The sequence below is a fragment of the Lontra canadensis genome, unplaced genomic scaffold (genome assembly GCF_010015895.1).
Source record: "Lontra canadensis isolate GAN:19392208 unplaced genomic scaffold, GSC_riverotter_1.0 scaffold118, whole genome shotgun sequence".
NCBI classification, from domain to species: domain Eukaryota; kingdom Metazoa; phylum Chordata; class Mammalia; order Carnivora; family Mustelidae; genus Lontra; species Lontra canadensis.
In genome coordinates this window covers 1,965,938-1,988,729 of record NW_022631112.1, presented here as the reverse complement: position 1 = coordinate 1,988,729, position 22,792 = coordinate 1,965,938, and the positions used below count along the sequence as shown (strand labels likewise).

The window sequence follows — 22,792 nt, the reverse complement described above, 5'->3', positions numbered from 1 at the left end:
TAGGAAGTATTTTCTTCATCGAAGGCAGCCATTTGCCAATACCCAAGCCAACTCAAGCCTCCAAGAATGAAAGATGAAGTTGGTCCCCATTTTCGAGCTCATTTGCCTGTAGAGTTAGGCCTGATGCCCTTGTTCATAGCACACGGAGCCCCGCAGAGAGTTCTGGAAGGAGAGCAGAGCCCTGAAAACACGGTCACAGCCGGAGGGCTTTGCTGCCAGGAGGGAGGAACATGCCACACAGTTACAGATTCGGAGACTGAGCTACTAACAGCCCCTGTACGGACCTGAGGGAACGCCAGTGAGCAAAAGGCACCGCCTTTGGAGGGATTGTAGTCGGAAGAGAAAGCAGCTAAGCTAACACTCAGGTGAACCGATGACAGACAGGGCGAGCCCCGCAGGGCTGGGGGGCAGAGTGGAGAGCTGCTTCAGGTTGGGCAGGAGGGGGCGGCAGGAGCCTGCCGTGGGCTTCACCCAGGAGCTAGGGTGGCCAGATATTTTGGGTTGTCTGAGAGAGTTTGCTCTCCAGTGTGACTGGCAATAGCACTCCGTTTTCCTCTTGGAAGCGGGCCGGTTTGGGTGACAAAAGCTATGGCTCTTGTGCCTAAAACTCCCCATCGCTAAGATGAGGGAGATGGGGAAGGGTCCAGAACGTGGACAACCAGAGCCGATTTCCTAAGCTGAGGGACACTGGAATGCTCCGTGTGGGAACCCCGGGGGCTGGGATCTACAGCTCGAGACCTCATCCCAGCTCTGCCACCTACCGAAGTACATGTTCTGGGGCAAGGTGGTCCACCTCGCTGGCCTTCAGTTTCCCCCTGTGTGAAATGGGGGTAATTCTAGTAGCTGCTTTGTAACATTTCTATGAGTGTTAAGTGAGTCAATAGGTGTGAGGGGCTTAAAATAGTGCCCGGTGCTTTGCAAACTATAGAAATCGTAGTTGTTAGTGTTTCTCTGTTATTCCCCACATGCCTTGGGAGCCAAGCCAGGATGCTGCAGTTGTCACCTGATTGACCTCCCATCCCACTGCCCACTCTTAGGCTCCCGGGCATCCTGATGGGCAGTCCCTGGGAAGAGGCAGAGAAATGGCTGACAGCTAATCATGACTTGATTATAGTCTAAATTTGTATCCAACTGTATATCTGGACAAATAGAGGGTTTTTTAGGTCTCTAATCCCTAACAGATGAGTTTTAATAAGAAAAGAGTATTTCCCCCACAGCAAGCCCTGAGCTCTGTCTGACGGCAGTCCTCTGACCACACATGGAGACCCTGCCACGGGTCAGCTCCAGGTGCTGGGGCACCGTGGCTGCTGGAGAAGACAGGCCTGGGGGTCAGAGGAGGTTCTTACCCGGCTCTGACTCCAAGCCCTGCCAAACCATTCTGGTTTACCAAGCAATCCTTGAAAATTAATTAGTCCAGGATGTGAACCGGACTAGAATTGCTTCCTTTGTGCTGGGAGCCGCATCTGACTTCAGAGGGACACAGTGGGGTTTTTTCGGCATGGATGGTTCACCTTGGTGTTTTAGGTCACGTGGCTCTCAGAAATCTTGGACAACCGATGGTAAAGCCCTCAGAGCCATCATGGTAGAGCTGACCTTGACCTTCCAGAGGAGTCTTTGCCTGCAGAGCCGTCGTTCGACTGGGCAAAGCTGGACCTCTTTGCTAGTTCCTGAAGTTGCCACTCTCTGGCCCCTACCCAGACAGCATGGGGGGAGCGGCATGGGAACAGGGGCTAGGAGAAGGGGGATGCGGCAGGAAGATGGCCCTAGAAAACCCCTGTTGTTGGCAGCGGCTCCATGCGAAGATGGGGCAGAGTCAGGGGGAGAATGTAGGGCTGAGGATGCGAGACCGTCTGGCTGGCCACTGTGAGGTTCCTCTCCTGAACTAAGTATGCTCACAGGTGGGATGGGCTGAGCTTCCCGGGGGATGGGACAATCTCATTAGGGAGCAAGCCAAAGGAGGCACAGACCTCCCCAAACCCTCCTCGCCCCCAGAGCCAGGCCCATGCCCAGAGCCCTTTGCGCTCCCTGCCAAGGCTGGAAGGGAAGAAACCACAGGCCGGTTTTCCCAGGGCTGAGCTTAGGCCAGGTCTCCAGGCCCTGCCCAGCTGGTAGGCACGTCCGGGGCCTGCCTGCACGCTCACACCCGGATCCTCGTGGGTGGGCACAGAGGGGACAGGCCTGCCAGGGGAAGACAGGGGCACAGGCAGCCTCCAGTTACAGGCCTGTGCCCCTCTGCCAACCTGCCCCCTCCCCGAGGCCGCTGCCCACCTCGAGAAGAACAGAGCCTGCTTTGAGCTGGAAATTAGAGTCGTTTCCTGTTCCATGTTGTTAAGACACTGCTTATAGGGCTGTAATCCCAATAAATCATATGCTTGCTGAGTGGGGCCGGGTTTTTTTTTTTTTTTTTTTTTTTCCAGGCTGCAGGGACCTCTTAAAAACCAAGGCCTTAAGAAGCTTATTCTCTTTCATTTTTTTTTAAGGGGGAAAAAGTGGTTTTTGCAGGCCTGTCCTGTCAAAGGGCCTTAGAAGACCCTTGGCTTGATAAGCTCAGGTTCAAGTATATGATTAACTTAGAGACACAAGGAGAAACTGAGTTGTGTGGCACGTGGGGCTGGTCTCTGTGGTGCTGCTGAACTGGCTCTGTGACCTTGGGTGAAGCACTTGGCCCCAGGAGGTTGCCATTTCCTCCCCTAGCAAAGAGTCAGGCCATGCCCACTTCTTCACGTGGAAGCCTCATCTCCCGGACTGTCCCTCATGGTGGTAGCCGCTGTCTTTCACACACAGACACATGCAGCCAGTCGGTGGCCCTTTTACATGGCTTGGTTTGTCACAGAGGCAGCTCCACCCGATGTGTTGGTGTGCATGAAGGTGATGGTTTCAGCAGCATTTGGGCGGGCAGGGGCATAGGTCCCTAACCGGTATTCCATGCCCACCCACCCTGCCCCCGCCCCACATCATGTGTCGGTGAGTCTGTACCTTGCTGTGGCCCTTCCCTGAGTGCGATCCTAGACCGCCAAGGCCAGGAGGCTGCACTGCCAGAAACAGCTTCCAGATCCCACTCCTCACAGTGTTGCATCTGTTTTGTCTGCCTTCTGACTGGGGATGGAGTGGGTGATGGGCAGTTTGCTGGCAGGCTTTTGCAATCTTTACGTGTTTATACTTGCTGGAGGACCCGGGAGGGGCGAGTCGGCCCCACTTGAAGAGCTAGAGTTGAGGCATTTGATAGGATCAGATTCCTGTAGCCTATTTTGCTGTTATGTGTTTTCTCTATCAACAGACGCTAACAAAGTAATAATAGTTCACCTTTATTGAGAACTTGCCGTTTGCCAAATGCTGGGCTAAGCACTTCCATACATACTTCTCGTGAGGTCGTCCTGTTATTTATACCAATTTGGCTGATGGGACGACGAGGCTGAGGGTGCACACGATCACAGTTGAATTTATTGCTAGTGATGCTGGATCCCAACCCAGAAGGCTCCCACCTGAGCCCACAGCCTGGATCACTGCAGAGTACATACAGAGCCATTGTCACGTGGAGTCAATGGAATACCAGCAAAAGAGGTTCTTGCCACGGAACATACCTAGAAGCCACTTCTAGGTGGCTGCGGGGTAGTGGGGTAGGAGCCTCAGTTCGCTGGGCTGGGAAGGCGCATGCAAGTCAGTATTCTAGAACTGGCTGGGCCGTGTGCCGCCAGAGGCAGAACCCCAGCCACACACTCTGCCCAAGTATAGCCTTGTCTTAAGGTGGTGATTCTCAAAGTGTGTTCTGGGGACCCCTCGGGTCCTGAAGACTTTCAGGAATCTACAGGGTCAAAATTATTTTCATAAGAATAAAGTGCTATTTGCCTTCTCCCTCTCATCTTCTCACATATGTCCCGGGGAGCTTCTCCAGAGGCTCTGTTACAGGTGATGACGATATCAAAGGAAGCTGATATTGGGATATTGTTGGGAGATGCGAACTGGCATATTCACGTTCGAATATTTTCTGTTTTGGTTTTTAAGATTTTATTTATTTGAGAGAGCACTCGGCGACAAAGGAGCCAGCCAAAGGGGGTACCTTCAGCCGTGCCTCCTCCCCCTCTGGCACAGCGGACACCTGCCCTGGCAGCAAAAGGCTTGTGGCCAAGCTCAGCCTAGAGGAATGGCAAGAAGAGAGAAACCGACTTTTTTGTTGGGAGGGGACAAAGCAGGAGACCCTGGGGACAATGCAGATGTCAATATTCCCAGCCTTGCCCCTCTGGGGCCCTCTCACCCTGCGGGTAGGATGTAGCCACAGCCAGTCCAAATGGGAGTTTTTATGGGGATTTTCCAGAATGTCCAGGAATACAGGCCAGCTTCTCAGCATGTCCAGTGGGCTAGATGAAATTACCAGAAAGGAAGTAGTAGCCTGGAACCCACAGACCAAGGGAAGGATGTTACTGAGAAAGTCTATGAATTGCTTGTCATTTTATCTTCCCATGGACCACAGGGGGCTGGGTAGGCCAGGGGAAAAGGCCTGAAGACATCCGTGTGGGGGCTGGCCCTGACAGGAGGACACTGGCAGAGGGACCCTCTTAACCCTGGGGGATTTCTGTATGTTGAGAATATCTAGTCCGCGTTCAATTCAGGAAACAGAGCCACTCTAGGTATTTTAAGCAGGAAGGGATTTAATGCAGGGAGTCAGATGCCAACAGAATCATGGAAGAGTTCAAGGAGCAGGTTCAAGGCCCAGCCTCCAAGGAGGATACAAGACTCCTCCAGCCGGGGCCGCTCCCTCTGAGATAGCCCCTGGAAATGCAATCCCGGACTAAAGCCGAAAGAAGTCTTTGTCTTTGCTTCCTGAAGCACACAGCCCCTGAAGCTCTCAGCCAGGTGGAAAATGGACACTAGAAGGGTCTGTAAGAAAAGAAGAACTAGACCTCATGTCTCATGAAACTGGCAAAGGGGGCACAAACATGGGCTCGGCCGCACACCTGTTCACCAGACCTCTTGCAGCTGGATCTTAATGGCGAAACCTGATTTGCCTCCAGAACCCCAGCTGCAAAGGAGTCTGGGAAGTATAGTTTTCAATGGTTTATGTCTCCAACAAAGATGGGATAATGGAGGCTGAATGAGCCAATCCCCAGTACTTGCCCACCAAGGTTACCAACGCCGTATTTTTTCATGTACCGAACTCTCAGAGGCCCGGAGCGTGATGAATCACGACAGCATCTGATTAGACTTGGTGATTCCCCAAGTTCCCTCTTGGATTTCCCCTAGTGCAGCTGGGAGATGCTGCTTAGAGCTTCAGTGTCCATACTTGGCACTTGGTCTTGGCTGTTGGCCACAACAGGGAAGAGTGGCTGGCAAATCCATGAACTAGGTTTCATTTACACTTCAGTCCCAATGCTGGTGGTTTAGATAAAGCCTTCCCCTTGGATCAGAAGGACTGATATATATAGAAATATGTGTCTGAGCTTGCCTTCTAGCATTGCAATGTCAGGATTGGAAAATCCAAGACTATTTGGGGAGAATTCAAATGGGTATTTATAATCAAAGTTCTATAAGCAGGAGTTCACAAATGGCTCGTGAACTTCCTATATTCTGTATGCTTCCCCCATGGATTCCTGGCTTCCCCACTCTAGCAAGTCAGCACTATGCCCTTGGACATTATATGCCATTCTTTTCTGGGCAGAACCAGGAGCTGGTCCAGAAATGAAAGCTTAGATACACCATAACAAGTTCCTGACACTCAGCCTTACTTTTAGTCATTGGTCCAATGTTTATTGGGGACCTATTCTGTTTAGTCCCTGTGCTGGGCATACTTGGGAGTACACAGACATGAGCAGGCCATCGTCCTTGTCCTGAGGCACAGTGGGTCTAGTCAGGAAGATGAGACACGTTTATTGCAGGAAGAGCAAGTTCAAAGGGATCTTGGAGTGGAAAGAGATTATTTTCTTCGGGAGAGAGGATCAGGAGGGCTTCTGGAAAGAGAAAGTATTGGAACTGAGCCTTGAAGAATAAACAGGATCTGGATAGGCAGAGATGAGAGTAGGTTCGTTCTCTGCAGGAGGTAGGAAGGGCAGGGGAAGCTTGAGAACCACAGGTATGTGGTGGTCTGGTGTGTCCTGGTGAAGGATCCAGGACTGGAGATGGGTCCGGTGAGGTCCAGGACACTCTTGAAGGCCAAGAGCAGCTGGGCTTCCCCCACCCGTGACTATTCATCACTCCTAGTGGTACACGCAGACCCAGATAGGTTTTCTGAAACGATGGGCCCAGAACATCAAAATAACTTCCAAATGAACCACCTTCAAGATCACATCGGCTTATTTTGTTTAAAAATAAATAAAAAGCATCTTTTCCCTCAAGGAGAGAAGCCCTTAAAAGTTCTGATGATTTCCTGAGTGTTTGGAAATTTAAGACCAGTGGTCTGAGGGTCTCTCGTGGATTCCAGTTGACTGACTTAGTGGCTGAGGAAAGAGAATAGAGATCCTTTTCCTGGTCACAGCACCTCTCTGTGAGTCTAGGGGCAAGACGGCGGGTGACAGCAGACACCTAATGCTCCCGGAGCCCAGGGCGTCCCAGGGAGTGGGGTGTGGAGGAGTGGCAGGCATCAGGAGGGCGGGGAGCACACACAGGAATTAGAGGCGGACTCGGGCTGTCCTTGAAGAGAACAGCCACAAGGGGCAGAGTGCCAGGGCTGCCTCATCCTTGTGACCAGACAAGGAAAGTTCCGGGCAGAGCAGGCTGGTTGTCCATTGAGTCATTTGGCCGTCAGGGCCGCCCACAGCACCGAGATGGGTTAGACTGTGAGGTGGTCTCCCAAGATGGTCTTCACCACGGGAGACTTGGCCAGAACGGTTAGAGGACAGGAGGAAAGCCCCTCTGGACACGGAGCGGACCCTGCCTCCCCAGCAGTAATCCAGATCTGGCAGGATGCGGATGGGAGGGCCGGGCAGGGAGAGGCTGGCCCTGAGCAGCTGTGCCCGCGGTATTGCTCAATGCTAGGGGGCACTAGTCACAGTCCGTGTGAATGGCGCCCCCTGGTGACACATGGACAACCTTGTGAGTGGTGCCCCCTGGAGTTGGCAACTCAGAGGCCTTCCCCGGCAGAAATCTCTCCCTGCTTCCACCTCCCACCCCATGTCACTGTGGCCCTGGGTTTTTAGTGTTATGCTCTCCTGGGACAGGGAGTGGCATGCTGAGGCAGCTCCGGTCTGCCACAGGAAGGGACGTAAGGCCCACCTCAGCCCAGGTGCAGGCTGAGGAAGGGGGGGTGACCATTAACTATGCCCCATACGTCACGACACACAGCTTCACGACAGCCCATCTCACAGATGCCGGGAGCAGGCTCAGGCTGTGTTGGTCTGTGGTGATGGAGCACAGCTGCTTGGGGCAAAGCTGGGGTGGGAGCCAGCGTCTGTGGGACTCTTCCCTTCGCATGCCCCCCACTACCCAGGAGGCAGTCTCTCCTGCAGAGAGAGACCCCTGGCTGAATTCAGGAGTCCTCCATTTGACAGGCTGGCAAACCGTTCCTTTCATGGGTCACCGAAGGCCCTTGGGTTCTGCTCGTGGCCCATGATGGGAATTTCTCCTGACCCATGACAGTGTCTACGGAAGGGGACAAATTGGGGTCTCTGTGTGGGCAAGGAGCAAGCCCCCCCCACCTCACTGCCTGAAGCTTAGGGGTGAGCAGCCTCTGTAGCCGTGCTCAGAGCATGCGTGCTGGAGGGCACCCACCCCCACCTGCCTGACCCTCTCTCTCTCTGCTGCCTCGCAGGCCCTTCATGCTGCTGCCGCCCCTGATGGAGTGGATGCGTGTGGCCATCACCTACGCAGAGCACCGCCGCAGCCTCACCGTGGACAGTGGCGACATCCGGCAGGCCGCCCGACTGCTGCTGCCCGGCCTGGACTGTGAGCCCCGGCAACTCAAGTACGGAACGGGGGAGGAGTGAGGCTGGAGGGCCCCGGGCTCCACGCCCAGCCCCCAGCACAGCCCCCTGTCTGGGAGTTGGGGAAAGGGGCCCCTCCCAAGGCTTGCTCTGTGGGTGCCATGCCTCTTAGACTGATCATTCCAGACCTTGGCTGCTTTTTGGGTGCATCTTCTGCAGCCACGGGTGACAGAGCAGACACGCATTTGGATATGGGCAGGAGAGCCCGCACAGTCTGGCTCTGTGGGATATTTAGGGGGTAATCAGCAAAGGCGGGTCCTCTCCTCTGTTCCTATATCTGACACTACTATTTCTGAGCTCTTCCTTGGTGTAGGCACTGGGCTGAGCCCTTCCTTTGTACATGTGTCATCTTGGTCCTTGTGAAAAATTTACAGAAAGAGGGGCTGTAATGCACATGTTACAAATGGAGAAACCAAGGATCAGGGAGGAATAATAATTCACCCACAGATACTCAGCTAGAAAATTGTCTGAATTTGAACCCAGGTCTACATGGCCCCAAGCCTTAGATTCTTAACTTTCTTCCCAGCATGACTGTCTTATATTGGACTGGTCTCCAAAAGTTAGTCTGGAGAATGTTCTGCTGGTTATCCTTGACGTATGAGAGACTTGCTTCTTTTCTTTTCTTTTCTTTTCTTTTCTTTTCTTTTCTTTTCTTTCTTCTTTTTTAGCCTTTGCCCCAACCCCAGTTATAGCCTCCTCTCTCTCCATGGCAGATTCCCAAATGTCATTCTGGGACATTAAAAAAATGTCATTCTGGGACATAAAAGTGTGGAAAACACTTTGGCCCAGCTAAGGCTCCAGGCTGAAGCCCCCCATGGAAGCGCCTCCATGCCATCTCGTAGACACAGTTTTTAATCTGTGACTCTCGTTGGTAGGATGGCTGGATGGTAGTGGGGTGGTCATGGGGTTCTGGGCCTTTCTCCACCATCTGTTTGGTAATTCTGGGTCTCCTCGGGAAGCCTTGAGAAGATGCAAGCCAAGGACTGGAACGTACTGTGGCCATCCTATAGTCCGAGGGCAGCCTTTGCCCTGCAGAAGGCGTACAGGCGAGCACTGTGGCCCAGGCTAGAGCTGCGTCTGGCTCAGGCAGAGTCCCTGGCGGGTTCTTTCTGAGGGGACCTCGTTTCCTGACAGTGGACAGCTCTGAGAAGCTCAGAGCTCTTCTCTAACATGTTTGCAGAAGAGCAGAAGTCTGTGCTCCTCATGTCACTGAGCATGACAAGGCCAGTCGCTGCTGATCAAACTGTAATTCCCTGTCATCCCGCCCCTCATCAGCTTCGCCTCCCCGAGAGGCGAAGCCCTCGCCCCGGGCGTTCACACACAGTCCTGATCACGCATCGCGGGGTCCCGTCTGTGCAGACCCGAGTGCTGTTTCAGCGCCTTCCGGAGGCTGGACGCCCGAGCGGCCACGGAGAAGTTCAGCCAGGACCTGGGCTTCCGCATGCTCAACTGCGGCAGGACGGACCTCATCAACCAGGCCATCGATGCCCTGGGCCCGGACGGGGTGAACACTATGGACGAACAGGTGCGTGCAGAGAGCTCTGCTAGCCAGGCACGGGGGACACAGGAGGGAACTTGCCATGGCGAGAGGGGGTGGCACAGTCCTTCTGTTCCAAATCTGAGAGCTGCTCTGCTCGGTGCTCCTGAGAAGTGGGCAGCCTCCCACATGGCGCCCTGCCCGGGGCTGGTGGGCTGTCAGCTGCAAGACCTTCCTAGCACTGCCAGGGAACCCTCCTGTCCAGGAGCTTCTGCTTCCCCCGGCTGGAAGGCCAGACGCTGTGCAGGGCTGGGCAGAAGCCCGGAGGACCGGCTGTGAGAACTAGTCACTGGGGCGTGTGCCCTGGGTGCCTCGTGGGCTGCTCCGCGCCAGGCCCACAAACCCTGCTGCCTCCATGGAGTTAGCGTTCTAGTCGGGGAAACACGTGCTAAGAAATACGAACATAGCATACCGAGTGTGTTGGTGAGAAGCGTTAGAGAGTAAAATGAAGCCAGAAGAGGAAGCGTTGGAAGTGATTCACAATTTGAGATAGAACTCGGGGGACTTGTTTGCTCTGTTTACTGGGTTGGCCATGAGGGGGGCCGTTTGTAGGGTGCGGCTATGTTCCAGGCACCGTTCAAAGTGCTTTGCCCAGATGCACTCATTCAGTCTTGACGGTGGCCTGAGGAAGTCATACTATTATCGTCCCCATTTTATAGATGAGGAAAACTGAGGTCCGGAGAAGTTGCTTTATGTGAGGTCACACAGCCAGGGCGGAGCAGAGCCGGGGTCAGAAGCAGTCTGACTCCAAGCTCTTTGCCCGTATGGACTGTCAGGCTGGTTTGTCTGACGCCACTTTGTGTGTCCTCACTGCAGAGATGATGGCACTGTGGTCTGGAAGGCCACACAGACGTAGGGGGGAAGCTCCGTGACAGCAGAGGGCTTGTGTGGAATGCTGTCCCGTGAGGTGCCAGCATGGGACGGGGTGTGCTAATGTGCCAGGTCAGCCACGAGACCAGGGTGGACCTGGATGGGTGACTGTCAGGCAGGACGGCTGGGGACCAGTGCCTCCGGGAGTGGGAGGGCAGGGCTGAAGCAGAGAGCGGTGGGGCAGCGCTCCAGGGAGAAGGTGACTGGGAGCAGGAGCACAGAGGTGGGATGGTCAGGCTGTGTGCTGGGCTGGGGGGCCGAGGCAGGGCAGCAAGGAGGCCACAGGCTGGGTGCCTCTGTCAGAGCAGTTTCCCCGGGCCTTGCGGGGGCTTTCATCCTGGGGCATCCGCTTCCCGCTCTGGGCGCTAGGGTGAGGCCCGGGGCCATCTGCCCTGTCATAGCCGTGGCGTCGTGGACAAGCTGCCCCACCTCCGTGAGGGTCACTTTCCTGGCCTCCACCCACGGGGGACCGCAGCCCCAGCCCTGTAGGGTTCAGGGACACTTCTGCATCTGGCACATAAGAAAGGCTCAGTGAGCATTTGTTCTGGGTCTCGCATCCATGCGAGGACAGCGATGGTTATCCGTGAGCTCTGGCCGTCGGCCCTGCTAGCTTTACCCTCCCCACGGACCTGGAGGGGGATGGGGCTGCCACAGAAAGGTCGTTTCCCCTCCTGGGACTCGTAGCCAATGCGAACGCTGGACCACGTGCAGACACGTGGAGAGCCGTGTCAGTGAGTGCGGAGGGGGCTGACAGCAAGCCAGGGCCCCCTCCTGCCACCAGGCTCTTCTCGGAATGCTGGATCCTGTTTGTGCCTTGGTGTTTATGGGATGATCTGTGGGTAAACAGCTCTCTCACCCGTGATGAATGTCAGGCCATTTCTTAATCTCTGGGCACTAGGCAAGGATTTATGAGGTAAGGAGATCTTGTCTACACACAAATAACCTAATAAATAACATCGCAGGCTCCAGACGCACGCTCGCCAGGATCCAGCTGTGGAATAACACTTTCCACCGCCGCCTGTGCTATGACTGGCCCCGGAGACAGACTCCCAGCCAGGAGGCAGCCCGGCGAGCTGTGCTTCGAAACGCGGGGAGGGACTGGGCCTCGGCCTCTGGAAAAGCTCGTCCTGGCTCTGTGGCACGAGAGAGCCGAGTGAGACCCGTGGCCGCGCTCCGTGAGCTGCCTCCGAGGGGCGGCTTTGCGGCTCAGGCGGATCCGGGTCCCGTGTGAGGTCCTCCTCCTCCTCGTGCAACCTGGCCTCGGTTCTCTCTGCTCCTCGTCTGTGAAATGGGGATAACAATAGAGCCTCCCTCATAGGGGTGTTATGGTGACTCGAGGAGATGTTGGCCATAAACCACTTCATGGGGTGACCGAGATGCCCAGGGCCAGGGGTGGGTGAGGAGAGCGCCGGGTGACACCACAGCAGTGACGGGCTCACTGCGCTCGTGATTTCTTAGCTCCTGAGGTCGCCTTCCTCTGGACGAAGCACTTCACACACAGTCACTCATCTTTTTTACAACAAGCCTATGAGCTGGATACTGTTGTTCTCGTTTTCAAGAAGAAACAGGGAGAGACGAGTGACCTGGACACAGTTTATAGCTCCCCTTGGCAGAGGGGGCCTCGTCTGGCCAAGTCTGGCTTCAGTGCCCCTGCTCTCCACCCCTCTGGGGTCCCGCCACACTTGTGGAAATGGCCCCTGCTCGCGCCTCATGGACTGTGTGTCCCTTGATCCCGGAAGGGGCAGGAGGGCGAGCTCAGGATGGGCAGCTGGGTCCAGCAGGAGCCCGGACTGTGGTTTGTGGGACCAAGGCCTGTGGATGACGTGGCAGCGTGTCTGTTCCCGGAGGGTTTAGCGTTGATCTTTGATTCCCGTAGGGCCTGACGCCGCTGATGTACGCCTGCGCGGCCGGGGATGAGGCAATGGTCCAGATGCTGATTGACGCGGGCGCCAACCTGGACATCCAGGTGAGCAGCGCGGCGGGGCACCCGGCCCAGCAAGGGAGCACCCCACAGTCTCCAGCAGCCGCGCCGGGGCGGTGTCTGGGAGGAACGGGAACGCAGATGCTCAGGGCACTTCTGCTCTCACCCGGGCTTCCCATCCGAGAGCGGGGAGCAGGGCAGAGAGAATGGGCTCGGTTCTGTTTCCGGGACAGCCTCATCCCTGCTGTGTCCCTACCTAGGATGGGTGGCGCTCACCGATCATCCTGCCAAGTCTTGTCTACGGCGGGGCGGCGGGGGGGCCCTTCATGCAGACATGACTGGGGCAACAGAAGGCACTCAAAGGGGCTCCTAGTCACCCTCTGCCGACGCGCCCCCTCGCTCAGGTGCCTGGGTCACCTGCCCAGGAATGGCACTTGCCCACACGAAAAAAAAAACGGCTCCTTTGTGGCATTTTCCAGGTTCCAAGCAACTCTCCCAGACATCCCTCCATCCACCCCGACAGCCGGCACTGGACCTCGCTGACATTCGCTGTGCTTCACGGGCACATCTCTGTGGTGCAGGTGAGTGTCCGCCACGTGCGCAGGGAGCCCTCACCTGCCCGGGGGGGGGGGGGCAGGCCCCGAAAGTAGCCCTGCCTGGAATCCGAGAGAGCAGAGGTGCTGCTTTGGGCCACTCTCCAAGTCAGCAGGACAGACCCCCTGCCCCCACGGTTTGGCTCAGGAAGAGGGTTTAGGATAAGGATATGTGTGGAATTTTAGGGAACAAACCCAGGTCCAGGCAGGCATCTCCGTATCGGTCCGGGAGTCTCCGGGCTTGCTGGAATGGCATGTGGGCTCCTTTTTCTCTCCTTCGATCATCTTCCCCACCTGTAGCCCTTTCTGCTCCCTGGCCCTGTCTCAGGGTGTCCTTCTTGTTCTGCCCATCCCCATTCAAGGCTTAGTCTGTGGATTTCCCAGTTCCTGAGAGGACTCAGAGCGGCACAGCTCACCTGGCCAGACAGGCCACGCCCTGTCGTGCCCACGATGGCCCAGATAGCTGTGGCTGGGGTGAGGGTGGGGCTCCAGCCCAGAAGTGGAGCCGAGCAGCGGCTCACCCCACCTAGGCCACCAGCCACTCTGCCACTCGACTCCCAGACTCCTTTGCTCCTCGGGCCACCGGGGTACACAGGGTTGCACACTCCTTCCTGGGAGTTCATGCGTCTGCCTCGCAGACTGTCTGCTAGACGGCAGGTTCTCTGAGGGCAGGGGCCGTGCCCGGCTGTTGCCTGTCGCAGTGACTCGGTAGTGGGTCTGCACTAGGCCAGCTGCCGTCCTCTGCCTGCTTGCTGCTTCCTGCCCTCCTGAGCACTGAGCAGAGCTCCAGCCTAGCCCAGACCGGCCGGCAGGGCTGTGCCCCAGACCTGCCTGGACTGGGGCCCAGTTTCACCCCATCAGGCAGGCCTCCACCTCCCCCACCTTGGCGCACCGGCTCGGGCAGCAGGGCCACAGCTGGTTTCTGACTGATGAGAGCCTCCGGCCGACAGCCATTCCCCACCTCCCACATGCTGGAGCGCAGGCTTGGCGGTCAGCCTGGCCCCCATGCCTGGTCTGCAGGTGTGCAGCGGGCGGGGTTTCCCCTGGGTTTGGAGAAGGCTGTGGGTTTGTCAGAAACCCAGGAAGGATCTCAGGGCTCCCTCCGGAGCAGCCGGTCAGGGAAGGTGAGGTGCAGCTCAGAGTCACCTGCTAGAGCTTCACGGACGCCACCCCTGCCCCAAGGCAAAGCCAGGCCCGGCTCGGCTGGAACTGCTTGGCGTCTCTTAGCCCTGCACCACCTTGCCCCTGCCAGAAGGGAGAGAGGCGTCCCGGACAGCGAGGTCTTGCCCCGGCCCCGTGCCTCCCCACCTTGCCTGCTGGACCCCTCTGGTGAGACCCCATGACGCCTTTGGTTATGATCCCTGTTGTGGGCTCAGCACCATTCCGTTTCATCCCCAGCATGGCAGCAAGGCAGGCCTCTGGCCATTTTTCAGATGAGGAAGAATGAGGCCTCAGGAGTTGAGCTCATTCCCCACCCGAGGTCACTCACTGGTTAGCGGCCAGCACTGACACTCAGCTCTTTCTGACTTTAACACCTCTCCCTTTCCCACTACCTCTGCTGGCTCCCAGAGCCTCAGTTTCCCCTGGTAAACTGGGGGTGATACTTTCTGTTCTGCTCACTTGCCTAAGTTCTTAGAAAGGTCGCTGCAACCGATTCATAGGAAAGCATTCGAAAAACAGCTCCAAGGCCCCCACAAGCTCAGGGCCTTGATCCAAAGCCACAAAGTGGACGTGAAGATTCTAGAAACTTGAAGCCTGGAGGGTAACTTCAAGTTCCAGAGTTTAGGTTCCTCAGCTGCCCAGGTGAGCTGGGTCTTGGCCACATGCCTAGAGGGAACCAAAGGCCCTTCTCCCAAAGCCTCCCCTGCCACATCCCAGCCACTCCCCACCACGCTGATGTGTCCTGCCCCCTGTCCTGCCCTGTGCCCTGTAGCTGCTGCTGGACGCCGGGGCCCACGTGGAGGGCTCCGCAGTGAGTGGCGGTGAGGACAGCTACACAGAGACCCCCCTGCAGCTGGCCTCCGCAGCTGGTAGGTATACGGGCAGCTGCCCTGCCCAGCAAGGGGCCCTCCCGCCACGCCAAGGGGTCCGCCCAGGCGGGCCAGCAGCCAGACTTGTGGCCACATGCCCAGGTCCCTGAAGCAAGCCCGGATACTCCTCCTTCTGGGCCCCTGGGGACTCCCCCTTACCCTGTTCATCCGCCTTTCTATGGAGCTCGGGAACTGGACAGCAGCCCGTAGAGGCACACGGTGACAGGGGCAGTGGTAGCACCCTCTGTCCGGCTTGCCTTCCAGGGAACTACGAGCTGGTCAGCTTGCTGCTGAGCCGAGGTGCTGACCCCCTACTCAGCATGCTCGAAGCCAATGGCATGGCCTCCTCCCTCCATGAGGACATGAACTGTTTCAGCCACTCGGCCGCCCATGGCCACAGGTACGCACCTGGGGTTCCTGTCCCGTGTGATACAGGAGCATGAAACGGGCTTTCAGGGGCCCAAGTCCCCCATGGGGAGCAGAAGAGCTAGAGATCTTTCTAGATGGGGGGTCTGCGTGGAAGCCACCCAGAAAGAAGATACAGGTCCTCAAAGAACAGAGAGGCCTCAGATGTCGGAGGCCCAGAGACACTGGGTGGTGGGGATGGCCCCCGACCTCCTGGTGGAGCTGGGACCGCCATTGGGTCTCCTACTTCTTGTAGACTCTCCCCTGCACGCTCTGGCCCACCCTGGGCCGTCCCCTCCCACGCTCGTCCCCTCTGTGTTCTCTGGGTAGTTATTTCCCGGGGTTCCAAGGGCCTCGCACAGCATAAGCTTGCCCCGAAGAGCCTCCTGGCGGCTGTGTTGGAAATCACATCCCCCTCCGGGAGCAGATGGCAGACCTTGCTTTGTGGGGGCCAGGCCTGCCCAGGGGTGTGGCAGGGCGGGCAGCAGGCTATGACCAGAGCCATCCGGCAGCTCTGGGCGGAGGGGGGCAGACTGAGACAAGAGAGGAGGTTATTAGAAGCCAGAAAAGGAGCCAGAAGGGAAGGGTGGGCTGGACAACTACTTCCTATTCTCCAGTGCTGTTCTCAAAAGCAGTGTGCCTGCTGTGGCCTCCTCGCTAGAATGCTTTCTTCTCTGGCCCCTGCCGATGCCGTCCCTGCTCAGCCACCAAAACTCACACTCCCCTCCGTCCCCCAGTGCCATACTGCACACCTGTGCTACTAGGCCTTTTCCCCCAAAGGCCCATGGTTTCCCCTATTGTAGCCTCTTCACCGTGTGCGGACACGCTCTTGTCCACACATCTGCTTCCCATTTCTCTCTCTGGAACATGGGATTTGGGGGGCAGGGGTGGTGGCCGGCTCACCTTCCCATACCAGTGCACGACACAAGTGAGGTGCTCTGTAAGCTCGGTGAGCTAGCAAGGCAACAGCAGGATGATCCTGGGTCTCTCGAGAGGGTCTCTGCCTGGTGCAGCGTGACCTCTGTCACAGACGGGGAGCTGGCTGGGCAGGGCTGCTGGGAGGAGGCTCAGCACCCCCAGATGACCTGTGGACCTGCCCCCCACTGTAGCCATCCCAGGCCACAGGATGTAACAGAATGAGCCTGGGGTACGGAACCAGCAGTTCTGGGTCCACACTCCTGCCCCACGTGACCTTGAGTGCGATGCAGTCATCAGCCATGAGCGGTGGAGTCCCTGGGCTCTCACAGGGTTAATGCAATGCAACGGTACACGGGAATGTGCTCTGTCAAGTCCAGCATTCTCCACACGGGAGTCCGTGTGACCAGCTTCTTGACTTCAGCTCGTTATTGTTCATGGCAGGCCGGGAAACAAAGCATATGAACATGTCCTGGGTTTCAGACCCTTCCCGCGAGTATGGTTGGCTGTCACCTCAGGGTTCTGCTACGTGTCAGGCTCTACATCCGATGCTGTCCATTGGCCTCCCGTTAACCCTGGAAGAGGGTGACGTGGACACCCCACTCCACAGATGACAGAGCAGTCAGGGCACAGAGAGGCAGAGCAACCCATCTGAAATCACACAGCCAGGAGGGCAGGGCCGGCTTGGCCCCAAAGCCCATGACTAAGTAGTACCCGGATGGCAGCGACAGGGGCAGGGGTGTGTCTCACCAGGGCCAGTCCCTCTGAACCCTCCCCTGCCTTGCTCAGGTGGCTACGATGGAGGGTGCTGGGCGCCCCGGTCCAGCCTGCCTGGGAGGGGAAGGCTGTGAGCCCCTAGTGCCCACAGGTGCCCCACACCAGCCCATCAAGGCCACGGGGCTCGGGAGGGCAACTCCAGTGGGCATCGTCCATGGTGAGGACCTCAGGCACAACCCCTCCATCATCCCTGGGCCTGCAGGAACGTCCTGAGGAAGCTCCTGACACAGCCCCAGCAGGCCAAAGCAGACGTCCTGTCCCTGGAGGAGATCCTGGCCGAGGGCGTGGAGGAGAGCGACACCTCCAGCCAGGGCAGCAGCAGCGAGGGGCCCGTGCGGCTGAGCCGGACCCGCACAAAGGCCCTGCAGGAGGCCATGTACTATAGCGCTGAGCACGGCTATGTGGACATCACCATGGAGCTGCGGGCACTGGGTGAGGCCCCACGCATGCACGCACACACACGTGTGCACACGAGCACTCGACCACTCTCTAGCAGACGGGAGGAGTGCTAGGCCCACAGGGACAGACAGGCCACAGGGCAGACAGGCATCGGGAGGGACTCCATCTCCGTGGGCCTGACAGCAGCTGGCCGGGGCAGGAGAGGCCATGAACCTCAGTTGGTCCTCCTTGGGGGTCCTCCTTGGGGTGCGTTGAGAGGGCATGGCCCAGCCCTCCAGCCTCAGGCCCTTCCTCCTCCCTGGAGCCTCCTCAGCTCCCCCCTCCCTTTGCAGCCCCCAACCTGGTTGTGGCCTGGGATGTGTGGCCCCTGAAACATCTGTGTCACTAGGAGTCAACGTTTCTGGTCAGTTAGAGGCCAGTTTCTGGCCTTGTCCTGTGACGTGGCCAGACTCGTTCGCTCCTCGGGTCTGTGAGTCTGTGGATGCTCCTGCCTCCAGGGAGGCCACTCAGACAGGCAGACCTGGGTGAGACCCAGCCGTTCCGTCGTCACTGATGCTGTGGAGTCTCGTCTAAGACCGTGACATCCTGCAAGGCCTGGAGCCGGCTCTCCATGAGCTCTGCATGCAGGAGGGCAGTTGGGCTTACTGTCCCAGCAGCCATCACACACACGTGCCCAGCCTGGGCCAGGGGAGTGGAGGCTATACCTTCTTCTTGCTGCCAGTCAGGCTCAGTGTTCCTCCCTGTAAGATGGGTACATCATTCCTAGCTATAGGCAGAACACCGAGGATGCTAATGCTACCTACGTCATTGTGTCCCTGGGGAATGCCATCGTCTTTTTTTTTTTTTTTTTTTTTATTCCACAGTGAGACTGGGGGGTAAGAAGCTATCTCACTAATTACCAAGGAAATTACTAGCTTTTGTCATGACTTCCACAAACTAGTTTTAGGTTACTTTATGGCCCCACTGACACCCTCCAGGGAGCTGGTACACAGTAATTACATGCCACTGGATGCCAGTGCCCTGAGTGCTGGACAGGCGTGGGCCCGGGTGTCCGTGCTTGATAGGTCACCTGGCCAGCCCCCGTAATTGATAGGTCTTCCCAGTAAGTAGTCGTGGGGCCCCACAAACAGTGGGGAGGGCGTGGCCCCAGGCTGAGCCGTCTGGGTGCCCTGCGCTCGGGCCGGAGCTGTTCCCCTGCCTTATCTGATGGGCACCTAAAGTCCCCTCTGACCTCTCGGCAGGGCCAGTCAGGGTCCATGAAGCTCCCCTGCCCTGGCTCGAGAGCAACCCCGGCCTGAAGGAACCGGGCCGGAGCCCGCCCAGAGAGGGGGTCACTGTGCAGTGGGCTCTGGGGTCCATGCACCGCAGAGGTGACGACCGCCCACCCTCCCCCCAGGCGTCCCCTGGAAGCTGCACGTGTGGATCGAGTCTCTGAGGACCTCCTTCTCCCAGTCGCGCTACTCGGTGGTGCAGAGCCTCCTGCGGGACTTCAGCTCCATCAAGGAGGAGGAGTACAACGAGGAGCTGGTGACCGAGGGCCTGCAGCTCATGTTTGACATCCTCAAGACCAGCAAGGTGAGTGACGTCAGCGGGTCCCCGCCCCGAGCGCCGGGCAGGCTGGGTACCCGGGCCCCGGCCGCGGCCAGACAGACGCAGACCCCCTCCGCACACCCCACACCCTGACTGCCGCGGCCCGGCTGCAGAGCCCGGGGAGCTGTCAGGGCTGGGGCCCGACCAGAGAAGCCACCTGGGGACTCCGCGGTGGAGGAACAGGCATCTCCCACCAGGCCAGATCCAGGAGAAGCAAAGGCCGGTGGCTGCTCCGAACCTTGGGAAAGGAGCCCACTGTGTCTGCCACCATGGCCATAGCCGGCGGGCTCACCGCGCCTCTCTCCTTTGCCCGGCAGAATGACGCGGTCACCCAGCAGCTGGCCACCATCTTCACGCACTGCTATGGCAGCAGCCCGGTGCCCAGCATCCCCGAGATCCGGAAGACCCTGCCTGCCAGGCTAGGTGAGGCTCGCCCCGTGGCCACCCACCCCTCATCCTTTCCAGAGCCCCCTCCCATCTGTCTTCCTGTTTGTCTCCCACAGATCTTGGTCTCCTGTTCCCCATTCTTGGCACCGAGGACCTGGCCTCAGTGTCTCTGTTCTTCCCCTTTATACCCCTACCCTGGCCTCTCGGAATGCTTACCCACCCCCCCGGGGGGCCTTTGGTCATGTCTCTTATGTCCCTTTGGCCATAGATCCTCACTTTCTGAATAACAAGGAGATGTCCGACGTGACCTTCCTAGTGGAAGGAAAGCTGTTCTATGCACACAAGGTCCTGCTGGTGACAGCTTCTAACAGGTAGGCTGCCTCAGGGAACAGGCTCCAGCTTTGGCCCTGGATGGGCAGGGGAGGCTTCCGGTAGACGGGAGGTGACACAGGTTCCTTAGAGGAGCCTCTGCCCTGCGGAGATGGGTCCTGTGGACAGGGGGCAGTAGGGGTGGGACCCAGAGCTCTCCAGGAGACGCTCTGCAGTAGCATTCTTCCTAGTCGAGGTACTGCTTCTGATTATTAGAAAATGTTCTGGAATGAAGAGTCACTTTTCAGGCCATAGTCATCACAGTCACTGATGGGGGGCAGTGGGGACAGATCGGGGCCCAGCCTGGCTGTCAGCCCAGCATGATGTAAGCTGCCATTTGCTGAGAATTATTTTGGGAGTGCTGCAGTAATTTTAAAAATGTCCTGTCTCCCGGTGACCAGTCGGGTGATGGATGGTGCCATTACTGCCCAGTGACGAAGTCAAAGTCATGTGCAAGACCCGCCTTGTTTCACCCCCTTTGCTCCAGGTTCAAGACGCTGATGACCAATAAATCAGAACAAGACGGCGACAGAGGCAAAACCATCGAGATCAGCGACATGAAGTACCACATTTTCCAGGTGTGTGAGCCTCCGTGCTGCTGCACACTTCTCAGGGCAGGGGTGGCCTCCCCCAGCAACCCCTGGCTTTGTCCGTCTTGGCTGGGAGGCAGCTGGGAGTTGGCCATCTTGTACTCCATGCCCCCTGCCTTCTGCGTTCACTCAATGCGTTGTCGGCTGGAGCATCCAGGTCTGTCCCAGGCCACAGTGGCCATTCCAGCATGGGCTTATAGTGCAGAGCCTCGTTCACGAGTCCTGAGCTCTGACCGCTGGGCGAGGGGCTTGGGCAGACAGACGGCAGACACGTGAGGCCCGGCACCCACCACACGTGCTTGTAGGAGCCCTCCTTCCTCACGGTGGGCTCCCCACAGCACAGACTGCAAATCAGCCCCCCCGCCCTCCCGTGTTTCAGCGGGCCCCCAGATGGCTGGCCCCCACACTCTGGGGAGCACAGTGTGGGCTGCACCAGTCCTGCCCAGCATCGGACCCCAGCCAGGCAGGCCAGGCAGAAAAAGCCAGCTGGGCCATCCTGGTTGTGGAAGACCAAGGTCAGGCTTTTGGTCCCTCAGCTTTGGAGAACTTCGGAGGTTGCGTGATAGACACTCCACAGGCTGGCCGCCAGTCGTGGCCAGAGAGTCTGGAGGGAGGAGACTGGCTGGGATGTCAGCCGAGCCCCAGCTGAGAGCTCCTTTCTGAGAAGTGGCGACTCTAGGTCTCCAGCCTGTGTGGTGGGCCCCAGGCTTCAGGGACGACCCCCAGGGGCTGGGACTGAGGCCAGGGGGTGGCCGGTGTGGGGTCCAGGGTCGAGCTCTGCACAGGACAGCTTTGTGGCCTAGTGAGACGGGTCACTGTCACAGGAGCACAGGGAGGAGCCATCTAAAAAGGCCTAGTTCCCCCCTCATGCGGTCTTCACCCACTTACTGTTAGCGTTTCATTGTCCCTGGACACCGTGGGTACAGCAGTAAACAGGACAAGGACCTGCCCTCTAGGAGACGGGACTCCGAGAGTGAGAGGTGTGGGGACAGCGTGGGGAGTGCAGGAAAGGGGCATCTAATCCCCAGCTACAGCGCCTCCCGGGGTCTGGGGCACCCAGCTGGCAGGGGCAAGCTCCAGGCAGGGGGATAGTGCAGGCCAAACTCCAGAAGCAGAGACCACAACATGCTCCAGAAATACCCTCTAGTCCAGTCTGGTGCCCTGAGAGCCATCGCATGAAGGGTTTGACCTTTAACCTACACAGGAATCTTCCTGAAAAGTGCTCAGGGCTAACACTTAGCCAGGCGTGGTTCCAAGTGCTTTGCCTGTGTTCATCAGTTAAGCTTCGGAGCCCAGCATGGTCCTAGGAGGGGTGGGTGTGTTATTCCCTGTGGGTAAATGAGTCAGAGGCACAGAGAAGTTGAGGAACTTGCCTGAGGTCACACAGCGAGAGTGACAGAGCCAGGATTCACACCCAGGCTGTGTGGAATGGCCCAGTTGGCATTTACAAAGCTCTCGACCCCAGCCAGGGCACCATGTAGGAGGCTGCAGAGAAATCCAGTTGCGTGATGAAGGTGAGGAGGGACTGAGGAAGGTGCGTGGGGGGAGAGGGGACCGGCCCAGGGACTGACAGGGAAGAGGTAAGGCCCAGGGTCTGGCCCGGCAGCGAAGTGGGGCATCTCCTCTTCCCTCTTTTCCCTCCCTTGATCCGAACTCCCTGGACAGGCGGCAGCTCAAGAAACTCATTTGGCTAAGAAGCCCAGTGTCTGGGTGAGTTCGAACCTGAGGTGGGGGTCACAGTCAGACGCAGGAGGGCAGGGCACGGGCGGCAGCAGGGCGCGTGTGCGCCCCCAGGGGACCACCACCCTGAAGCTGCCTGGTGAGGCCGCGCTTGCCCAGTGTTGGGGAGGCCCGTGCCAGAGCAGCCTCAGCCCCTTTGACGGCTTCTCAGGGCTGCGGGGAGAGTCCCTGGGAACATTAGATCCACCATCCACAGTGCACACGGGCCTGGGAAATGTGGGCTCTGTGGCTTGAGAACTCCACCCCCATGGCAGAGCCCCATGTGGGGGGCAGCCTCCAGATGCAGACTTCTGCTCTCTGGGCTGCTCGGAGCCCTCTTCGGTCCTCCGCCAGAGCTTCCTGACAAAGCCTGCAGGGTTCAGAGCAGCCCCTGAGTAGCTCCCTGGCTTCCACAGCCCTGGGAGAGAGAGAGGGAGGGAGGGAAGGAGGTCCGTCATGATATGTGCTTTCCAGTGGAGGAAACAGGCCCAAGGAGCTCTGAGCTGGGCCATCCAAGAGAAGGGTAATGCAAGCCACCTGTGGAATGTAACATTTTGTAGTAGCCACATAAACCACCAAAAGCAAGTAGGTGAAATTAATTTTGATAATATATTATTTAACTCTTTATAGCCCAGATATTATATGCAGTCAATATAAAAAATAATGACCTATCTTACGTCTTTTTCATACTAAGTTTTTGAAATCCACTGTGTATCTGACATAGCACATCTCAATTCAGACCAGTCTTACTTCAAATGCTTGAAAGTTACACTTGACCAG

At 57.6% G+C, this 22,792-nt stretch overlaps 1 protein-coding gene across 1 annotated transcript in view; it reads left to right on the top strand.

Moving 5' to 3' along the window:
* ABTB2 (ankyrin repeat and BTB domain containing 2) overlaps positions 1-22,792 on the top strand; it is a 171,613-nt gene that overhangs the window by 144,917 nt on the left and 3,904 nt on the right. Inside the window, exons 4-14 of the mRNA XM_032841050.1 lie at positions 7,739-7,891; positions 9,270-9,435; positions 12,194-12,283; positions 12,718-12,819; positions 14,765-14,861; positions 15,126-15,261; positions 17,161-17,390; positions 18,754-18,932; positions 19,265-19,370; positions 19,603-19,705; positions 20,191-20,281. Coding sequence (XP_032696941.1) covers positions 7,739-7,891; positions 9,270-9,435; positions 12,194-12,283; positions 12,718-12,819; positions 14,765-14,861; positions 15,126-15,261; positions 17,161-17,390; positions 18,754-18,932; positions 19,265-19,370; positions 19,603-19,705; positions 20,191-20,281 — 1,453 coding nt within the window. The remainder of the gene's footprint in view (positions 1-7,738; positions 7,892-9,269; positions 9,436-12,193; positions 12,284-12,717; positions 12,820-14,764; positions 14,862-15,125; positions 15,262-17,160; positions 17,391-18,753; positions 18,933-19,264; positions 19,371-19,602; positions 19,706-20,190; positions 20,282-22,792) is intronic.